This window comes from Boleophthalmus pectinirostris, unplaced genomic scaffold, assembly GCF_026225935.1.
Source record: "Boleophthalmus pectinirostris isolate CB_2022bp ecotype Guang Dong unplaced genomic scaffold, ASM2622593v1 HiC_scaffold_4, whole genome shotgun sequence".
NCBI classification, from domain to species: domain Eukaryota; kingdom Metazoa; phylum Chordata; class Actinopteri; order Gobiiformes; family Gobiidae; genus Boleophthalmus; species Boleophthalmus pectinirostris.
In genome coordinates, this window is record NW_026571353.1 from 21,910,708 (window position 1) to 21,921,370 (window position 10,663).

Here is a 10,663-nt window from a genome sequence, read left to right on the forward strand (position 1 = left end):
TAAGAGAGGTGTAATCAATAACCAAAGGCCTATGTTTCTTTAAGACAAGCCCATAAATGGTGGCTCTTTAGGGCAGTGGAGTTTTCCTTGGCGGGTCAGGAGTGCCATTGAAGTGTGAATGGGCTGCCATGGCAGATTACACTGCACAGCTGTCCCCCGACCGTGGAAATTAAGTTATGCCCCGTGTCAGCAAGTTTTGTGTTTTCTTCTCTGTCTCTTTCTGTGTCTCTGTCCCGCCCCTCCCCCTCTCCTCAGCCCCCCTCCCTCTGATTCAATCCATTGTGGAAGCCTCTCAGAAGTGCACAGCTAGAGTCTTGGGAGCTAGAGGTGGCTTATGGGTAATCATGCTAAAAAATATTTCCAAAAACTTAAAATGTTGCAGACCCATTCCCAAATCTGCTCTGGTTGAGGAGCGTTGAAACCAAGGTGTCCCTCTCTGGCCTTGAATGAGGATCTTGGCCTGCATCCGGCTGCACTTGTGGCCCCTGCCTCGTGTTTTGTTTATTTGTGGCTGGAGTTGTTTGTGTTGAAGTGGAAGTGAAAGGCAAACACTGGAGCTGGTGCAGAGATGTGTGAACATGCTGTGAATGGTCCCCACTGCCATCACACAGATTAGATAGAAGTTTCATGGCTATTACCGTTTAGATAAATATTGTTTATTTTTATGTTTTCCCTGCTTTGTTTTCTCTCATTTTTTTCTGTCTGTGAAACCAATCATTGCTCTGTTTTCCAGTTTTTGTCATGTGGTAGAATAGATAGAAATTGGCCTTTATGACATGATTTGGTATATGGTTCAAACTGTTACTATGACAGACGATCACCATTATGATATGTCCTTATGAAATAGCCTAATTAAACACATCCTCTTTTAACCACCACTCATCTCCTGTGTCATTCATATCCATCTCATCTCCATTTTAATAGTTTCCCATTATGTACTGTAACATTTCTTTTTTAAGTCACCAGAATCCTCATTCATTCTTCTTTATCACCCCCAGTGTTATTTCTAATTAACTAAATGAATCAAGTACAGATAATTAAAGGGCCTTACACCATGAAGTATATTATAAAGCAGCTATTCGTAAAAAAAAGGAAAAAAAATTTAAAGATACTTAGTAAGAATCAAATGGGAGCAACTATGGACAATGCAGAAACAACTCTTCTCAATTATTTGAGGCAATTGTTTCTCTATCGTGGTTCAACATCAAAGAGAGACTAGACGCTAACTGGGCGGAGCTAATTGTTTAAACATGCTCCTTACTCATGGTTCAAAGTCAGGCACATGGACTTCAATGATTCGCATGTAGTTAGTCCTGTCTCATCAAACAAAGATTACAAAATGCCTACTTTTCTCTTGGAATGGAGAGATGGAGTTTGGAATTTGTTTTGGATTGTGTGTGATTTTCAGGAACAGGATACTCCCCTCCTCACATCCTGAATCCATCCATGACCTTAGAAAAGCAGAGACCATTGATTCTGCATCTCTCTCATTAACTGCCCTTTAGACTTTAGAGAAAGCCTTGTTGTTTTGCTCCTTTCTATTTCAGCTGCCACTTTGATTTCATCATGCAAGACCTCTGCTGAGTTCACCACCCTTTGAAATGAGAAAAAGGCTCTGTAATCCAGTTACTCGAGCAGCGGGCCTGGCTCCTCAGGTCCTGAGAGAAAACCTGCTTCCTAATCCCACTGTCATTGGGCCTGTCGCTGTTCGTTTACCTGACTGTTTGTGGCAGGCATTTGATACAAGCTCTGTTCCAAATGTGTCTTCTCTACATTGAACAAGAGGGTCACAAAGTACGCCACCGCTGTGTTGTTGGTTGTGTTTCTGATTGTATTCTGTTTGCAAACTAAAGAAAGAGTAGAGCACCTGAGCAGAGCAGGGATAAATCAAATACGTTATAGATTACAAAGATTGCTATTCATCTTATTCTGCCCCACATCGCCTTTTATTTATTACTGCTACTTACCCAGTTTGGTTTGTGTTGTGCATTTTCTGCTTAAATTCTCCGTTCATTTCAAATATTGCTACTAAGATATTATAAAAAGTAAGTTGATTTGTCATGTACTTTTTCTTTTTTGGGTGGCTTGAAAACAGGTTTGTAGTGTGGATAGAACTTATTTGATCTCAAGGTCAGGAATACGACAGAAAAAGGGTTAACAGATAAAGGAGGCACCTGAGGCAATTTCTTGAATAAGGTGAATGATCTTATATATTGTGCCAAACAAGATAATTTAATTCAACCAGAATTTTAATTAAGACAAGTTAACACACCACCAAACATGGAAAACACCAATCCAGAAACGTAACGAGGACTAAACTAGTCATTTAACACTTGTCAGTCTCTACTGGGTAGAAAAATGCTTTACATGGACAAAATATACACACATACATTAATTTACACACAATGCTCTGTGGGTGTCTTGCCCAAAGTACAATGTCAGGCCCAGGAATCTGGCTGTCAAGTGTGTGTTTTAGAGTAAATGCTTTGTCATCTACAATCCAAAAACACATTCAAGCTAGAATACGAATAAAAGGAAATCATAATTAGAAGATCAATAAATAACCTTCATCATCCCACTTTTGGCAAACCTGCTTCATGCTGTGGCAGGAGCTCAGAGGGGAGTCAGAGGTGGAGCCCCTTCCAACCCAATACCCTGTGGTAACTTTAAGGGATTATTTCCAAATCCTTTTAAATGAACTTTCCATGTGAGTGCGTCTTTCCCCTTCTCACCATTCCAACTGTCCAAGTGTTTCTGCATCACTTTCTGCACAGCCCTGTGTGGAGCTGAGGCCCAAACAAACGCCTGTGAGAAATACAACACATATCCAAGGGGCTAAAGGAGATCAGCTAATGGATATGGGGGCGTATTACAGGCATACTGCAATCTGTGCAATACTTAACACTCCATCAGTGCCATTCTGTGGAAGATTCTAGGCAAAGCAATAAAAGCTCCATGGAGACAAGCATGCAGAACGTCCCACCAGCAAGGTTACATAGTGCACCTTTAAAACACAACGGAATTAATTTATCCAGGTTTGGGATTGACACGAGAAGTATTTGTTTATGTCTTACACACACATGCACACATATACACACGCACGCACACACACACACACACACACACACATATATAACAAAATTTCCATGGAAACAAGCCTGGAAGAGACCAGATAAGAGTCAGGTTTGTGGAGATGCAGATCCGATCAGTACAATAAACACAACAAAAACATGCTTTTATTTAAGTTCACAATTTCTGTGGCTTTAATTATTTCAAGAGGGGAAACATGATTATAAGTGCATGGGTGATTCAAAGGTGATGTAGAGTGAAAATTGGTGAAAGAAGGTGCAGGTAATATGCATTGTTGTTTTTGCTCCAGAGCCTGGCTGGGTGAGGCACAGTCGATGGTGGAGATACCTTAGACACACTCAAAGAGCTGGAACACAAACACACAGTTTGTAAATTAAACCCAGAAGCACCCCTCCCCCATCAGCGAGAGGCGTTTCACTGCAACACTATTGTACTTTATGTTCCGCAATACATACTTTCTTAGGACACAAACAATATTTGTTCAATTTATAGCACTTCAAATGCTGTTGTGATGGCAATGGCTTCAAAGCTCAAGTTTCCCGGTGTTCATGAGTTATTGCTTTTTCCTCAGTCAAACTGTTCTCAAACTATATATCACCTAATAATGACTGTATTTGTCCAAAGAGATAATGAATTCTTATTTTAGACTATGTTTTAATTAGGCAGTACTATACTGACCGATCTATAAAATATATAGAAATACACATGTACCGAATGTTTGTGCATAGTTTACCAGTGTTATATTTTGACACAGGTTTGTTTTGTGAGATGATTTGTTATGCACCTCATTCACTCATTCATATAGTACTCATATAATAGGCTAATCAACGCATGCTGGGCTTTTCCTAAGTGCTCAAAAGTGCCTGAACAAATGCAGGAGGCGAGAAAAGAAAACCATCATGGAGGAGGAGGGGAGGAGGAGCGGGCTTACACCAGGCCTTTCTCAGCTGCACAGTACACTGCATACCGACAAGCTAAACACGGATTCAAACCAGGATACAACTTTCATGGTGAAATTAAAATGACATACACACATATTTTTGGGTAAAAAAGGTTGTTTATGATAACTGAGGTAGAATTAACTTACTTACTTATTAAACTAGCCAGTGAAATCTAGTTTTCAATATTTGTGAATTATCATATTTACAACTATTTACAACAAAATGTCTCTTTGGAGTTCCAATGATTTTCTGCCCCTGTTTAGTAAAAGGCAGCTTGTATGTGTGATAATCACTTCAGCATGTTATGTACTGATGCCATTGGTCAGAAAAGGATACCTGTACATTTCTCATAAAATAAATAAATAAATAACTATATGCACACTGTAAATAACATAATAATTAGTTTAAATGAAGAATGTTTACTCATAGGAATTGGAAGAAGTTGAAATTTTTTGAAGTCCTATAGCAGCATGAACAGAAATTGTATAATTGGACAAAAAATAATGCTTGATTTATTTATTTATTTTTATTTTATTTATTTTTTTGTATCCTTGTTTTATGGAACTAAACCTTTACTAGTTATGCATAGTTACGCAGGCTGCCCTGGCTAGGTGGGACAGGCAGTGGCTATCATTGCATTAGCGTGCTTGTCATGTGTTTTTCTCCTGTTCTTTCTGGCTCCTGCAGCAGACCGTTCCCACATGCTCTCCTGCCGCTCGGCCCTCCAGAGGTGTCAACCAGCCTGAAAGAATGAAGTGCCTCCCCATTGTGCGACCCAACTATTATGTGCTTAACATTACCATGACAAAGACGCCACTCGACTTCTCCTCCATCCATTCACCACCGAGAGCTCTTGTCCCCCTTCTAATAAAACATTTTGCATCGAATCATTGATTTAAAGCCCCTCCACAAGACATGCTGAATAATAATAAGATAAGGATATGCTAGAAGTGTATGACAGCTCATGTGGAATTTGTCAAATCTGAGCCAGCGGTAGCAGAGCCAGTGGTTGTAAAAATCCTGGATACCTGAATGCTGGTGGACAGGGCATAAGAGGGTGCTGTGTTGATTTATGGTGACAGTGTCCTCTGACAATAGCAGGCTAAATCAAGATATAGGGGTCATTAGGCTATCAGTCAACAGAGCATTGTAAATGAGCCCATTAAAAGTACAGAAGGGGGGGCCCAGAGAGCAGTGTGTGGAAATTAACAAGTCAAGCCTGCAGATGTTAGGAAATACACTTCACAGTACTGTAAATACAGCATTCCCCATAAACAGACACACAATATGTTGAAATTAATAAATAACTAAAATAGGACTAAACTAAAAACTGCCCCAGTACAATACGTCTTTCCCTGTTAAATACATTCTGAATTGCACAAACTGGTGTTGTGTCATAGAATTGGTTATTGTAACCTTTATAAACCTTTTTAAAAAAGTGGTCATTTTAGTGCAATTTTAAAAAACAAATTGCAAAGTATTTTTAACATATTTTATTGCTTGACGGCAAAATGTATTTGTTACAATTGTAACTAGGAATCCACATTACAAAAAGCATACAATGCTTTTCTGTCAAAATATCATCCACACTCAAAATTTGTCATTAAAATAATTTTATATAAAACATAGCTTTGTTTTCTGAGAGCATACGAGTGTAACAGACTGGTGACACTCACCATAAGTTATGTGACTTTTAGTTGGGGTCAAGGCACATCTGTCACTAAGAACAGACGGACAGAACTCACAGTCCCAATATATCTTCAAGTTTTCATTATGCCTTCTATAAAAAGTATATCATTAAGGCGTGCGTACAGTGGATTTAGACATTTCTTTCACTATAGGCTATTTTTAATAAATCATCTCATAGCCTAAACATAGATTCTCTGGACAAATCTATAGCCTCTATACACATATATACAATGTACATAATCCTTGAAGAGAATATACAAAATAAGTTCCCTTTAAAGCTGGAATTCTCTTTTCTATTTACATGCTGCACATTTGGATGTTACGGTAATAAATTACTGTTTCTCCTTAAACTCTAGTGTATTTACAAGTTCATCTGTTCCAGCATTAAATACTTATTGATCAGGTAGGCATCAGTCTATGATATAAGTGTCTTTAGGAGGCTTGGCAGTGCTCAGCATGGACACATCCACTGACATTGGCACAGACAGCTGTGTGTGGACAATGCTATCAGTCCGACTCTGTGAGACAATAAAAGCTTATCACATAAGCAAAGTGAAGCAGTGAAGTGGGCTCGATAAGAGGCCTACACAGCCTTGTGGTGTCATTTGCATAGAAAATCTCCTCATGTGATATCCTTCACTCTGTAGTCCAAACAAGGCGATTCCTTCAGTCCAGGGGCCTTTTAACTCCTCCAACCACAGGTCATGGAGCGGCCCGAGTGGAGACGGCCCTTTATCCGGACAATAGCGGGGGCACGTCATGACCCCAGGGATTAGACGAGGGCCAACAGAACTAAAATGGATGCCAACAGAGTGAGGGCGCAGCGCTGAACTGTGGGAGCTGATCCGCTGTCCGGGTTTTGATAATAGTCCACCTCGGGCTCATCGTCGCCGTCCTCACTATCTGGATCCATCCTGTGGATCCACCCGCTGCTCTCCTCGCGCTCAGGCGGAGAGTCAAAGCACAGAGTTTTCATACTGGCTTTAACAAACTCACATATGGCCCGCTCCGTGCCATCACACATGCAAGTGTCCAGTTGCTGGCCCTTGGGTATCTTACGCATGTTGGCAATTACGTTGCGACAGGCGTTCGAGCACACAGCGCCGCTAAACAGCTTACTACAGTGTCTTAGGTAGTCGTGCATGGTGGAGCTGCACTGCTGGTCCCTCTCGCACTGGCGCCGCGCTTCCGTGCAGCCCGTGCTTGTGGTCTTGGGCAGACAAGGCTCGATAGCCCGCTTCGTGTTCACACACGTAGCGTCCCGCGCGCAGCTGCAGTCCTCCAATGCGGGTCCGTTCTTAGTCAGGTTAAGTTGTACCAAAGACGAGATGCAATGACTCGGGCACTTTCTCCTCTCCCCGTTCAGCACCGGGCCACACGCGCGCGTGTAGTGCTCGTAGGCGTAGTTACACTCGGGCTCAGCTTGGCAGTTCATAATGGCCTGCCAGCAGATGAGTCTGCGGCCACAACACGGCGTGAACAGAAATAAACAGGAAAATAAGAACAGTAAATAGCCTAGTGGCCATAGGGAGCCGTGCGTCCGCAGCAAACACACTGCCATTACGCACTCACAACAGTGTCATAAGCGGTCGGCTTGTTCACTAAGAGCGGTCCGCTCTGGGGCCCGATGTTGCTGAGAATGGGACACCCAAGTCAAACCTTCTCCATTCGACCCAAAAATCACTGCGAGCCTTCCGTTATCCATACATGACCGAGTGAAAGTGGAGCACGCGCAGCGCTAAAGCTCAAAAGTCCCAACAACTTCGTCAGAGTTTTCGATCAGCTCATTCCATCGCTGCGTTCGTGCGCTCCGCCAAAACAGTGTTCAATTCACATCTCCCCTTCCCTAAGTCCGAAAACCCCGTCCTCCGTTGTTCCTTTGGCCGTGCGCAAGCTTTAACGGGGTGATCCAAGTCGTAGGAGTGCAAACAAACAGCGCAAAGAAGAAAAACAAGGGGCTTGCGGGTTGCAGAGTGGTCTTCGCTCAGTCCCCCGTTTTTCATTTGTGTGAGTGCTGCTCAGCCCCCTCTCCACACGTCTCCCAGTCACTCCCATTGGTTGGCCACTTGTTGTGGGTTTCCACGTAGTGAGGGGCGGGAGTTGAGGGGCTAGGAAAACTCACCCGAGTAACTCCCAAAGCACTCGCTGTGTTTCCAGGAAACATTTATTTTAATTTTATGCAAATAAACTCCCACTAAATACACACTCAAAGAAAAAGGAATGTTCTCAATACAGTCGTACATTTAGTTTGTTTTAACATGTACTTAATTGAGATGATGTAAATAATAAAGTTCAAGTTATGTCAACAGAAGTTCATTTCAGTGTCCGTCAATATCAAATTGTCTATATTTGGGTTCATATATTATTTATTAATTGTACAGATCTTCTTAATGCATTAAGAGCTGTTAACTATTGTTGATCTGGTCACTGAGTCATCCATTTTCTCCAAGGGCTCTAAGTAGAACATAGTTATTGCTATGCCAATCTCAAAAGCACTTTTTATCTCGCTCAGCAAACTACAGTTTAAATGTCTATGTTTCCCAAGATTTTAGTAGTAGCCAACTGGCCAATATTCTTGTACGTGTTGAAATCCAATTCGTGAGACGGTGGTTTTTGAGGGAATCTTTTTTTGCAGATTCACTGGTTCTGACGGAGCTGACCTCAACCACAGTTCCCACCAGCAAAATGAGAATTTTGATTTTGACAGAGGTTATAAAAAGGTCAAGTTGTAGTCCTTATAAAATGTAATAGTAGTATTCATACATAGTATTCAGATAGTATTCATACACGTCATTTTAATTTTATATTTATAGTATGGCAATTCAAAACATTGTGCATTGTCTAGTCACTGTTTACAGGGTGTTTTATTGCAGGAGGCATGGAAGATCAGTAATGTTCTCCTCTGGGTTGAGATTCAAACCTGTCTCCTATAGGCTTTTCAAGTGGACCAGAACCATTCTTTATACCATCATCTACACAAACTGCTCAACCAGCTACTAATGTACACATCTTTTTGCACTTCTTTGCTGCTTCCAATCACTCATTTTCTGTTTTTGATGTTTGCGTGTGCTTGTCTGTGTGTGTGTGTGTGTGTGTGTGTGTGTGTGTTGGGGTGTGTGTGTGTTTGTGTGCGTGTGTGGGAGCCAATAGCCCACATGTTGACTCTTGAGCAGGAGGAGCACTTCTGCAGGCTGGAGGTGGATGAGGGAGTCAGAGGAGGAGAGTGGTGAGGGCACAAAGCCTGTTTGTGTTTCTCATCTCAGGAATGTACCTTAAGGCTTGAGCCGTGAGCTTCCCACTGAAAACAATGCACTCAATGTCAGTTACGGCTGGCTAACGCAGACACCACTGGCTCTGCTCCAGCGTCACAGCTCGTCCAACATGATAGATACAGGGAACCCAATCCCTCCAGCCAGTCTGCCTCGGATATCTGCCTGCAGCAACCTGAAAAATACTGAGCAAAATACTCCTAAACAGTGTATACATGGCAAAGGCCACATGAGTTTCTTGTTCAGGATATCTTTCAAGTATGGCTACTGGAAACAACCTTTGTTTTTAGTAAAGAAAAGTTCACTGAAGTCTTTGGCTGCACTATGCCAAGATGGGAGAGACAAGGTCCAATCACACACTAAACTGGTAGTTTTGTGGTGGAGCCTTATGCAAAAGTATGCATATTACACTGCAAATGCCACTCTAGACCTAGTGTCTTGCCCAAAGGCACAACAACAGTATGAACTTAAACTTGTAAACCTAATTTATATAAAATGTTTTATGAAGTGAGGTGTCTGTTTCTCTAAATCCTTTTTTTTTTTTTGCTTTCATGATGCTAAAACACTGTAGTAAATGGTAAATGAAGCTGCAAATTGGCCATTTTGAATAATTTGCATTAAAACAATAATAATTGGGCATAAAGCAACTTTTGAAAACACTGGCAGGAGTTGAAAGTACAAACCAGATGTGAAGCACAGAGCGCTGAGCTGTGCTGCTGAGGCTCATATAAAACTTTATGCCACACCAGTCTCATTAAGGGACAGACATCATGATATCAAACCAACCCCCTGCTGCTTTTCAAAACACACAAACGCCAGGTTTTGTATCAACAAAGCTGTAAACAGCTGTTTATTGAAAATGGCCTGCTTTCAACTGGAAAACTATGGCACAAATAAAAGACAAACCCATCCCAAAACAAATGCATATGTTATCAGATTCAGCTAATTAAACCAAAATGTGGCTAGGGACATTTCAGGAAGGTCATCATGTTTGCCAGTTTATATTATTTCTGAATCTTTAAATCACAATCACAAGTACAAAGTGTGGGTGGAGATAGGAAAAACTGAACATTTCTGAGAACTAAAATGCCTCAAACTGGACAGTGTTTGGGGCATCTTGTACAGGATTACTCAACCTTGGACAAATCAATCAAAATACAACTTTGAAGCTAATGAGGAGGGAACACTGTTGTAACATGGGTAAAACCTCAAAAAGTTAATGTCCCCTTTAAGATATTAAGATTTTGAAGATTCTGAAAAGAATGTCCATATAAGGCCTCACATATGAATACAAGATGTTGATGCTGTGTGTGTACATGTGCTATATGTGCCGGGGTCTCTGGCTTAGAGTGAATGGTCTGAATCCCAGAAGAGCAGAGCAGGTCAGTATGAGTGGAGGAAATATCAGAATACAGGAAATGAGTTGGCAGGAACTATCCATTCAAATTACTTCCTCTTTAGGATTTCAGAAAAGCGATAAAAGCCGGAGATAATTTTTTTGGAACAGACCCAAATGTGATTAAGGAATCATTTCGGAAATCATGTCTGCAAACTAGTTTCCTCCGTCCACTTCCGGGGATTAGTGTTAAGTTTTTTCAGCATCATAAAAAGTCATTACAAGTCAGAAAATCTAGTCTAAGCCACCAATACAGCTGTATCTCTGAGTATTGCTTG

At 41.3% G+C, this 10,663-nt stretch overlaps 1 protein-coding gene across 1 annotated transcript; it reads right to left on the minus strand.

The window, feature by feature from the left end:
- Nucleotides 1–5,534: 5,534 nt before the first annotated feature.
- gas1a (growth arrest-specific 1a) lies at nucleotides 5,535–7,738 on the minus strand. The gene has a single exon (XM_020941860.2). The coding sequence runs from the start codon at nucleotides 7,279–7,281 to the stop codon at nucleotides 6,493–6,495; it is 789 nt and encodes a 262-aa protein (XP_020797519.2). The 5' UTR covers nucleotides 7,282–7,738; the 3' UTR covers nucleotides 5,535–6,492.
- Between the last annotated feature and the right edge of the window lie 2,925 nt (nucleotides 7,739–10,663).

Coding starts and splice junctions, on each gene's coding strand:
- gas1a (XM_020941860.2), bottom strand. CDS start 7,281: ATGGCAGTGTGTTTGCTGCGGACGCACGGCTCCCTATGGCCACTAGGC.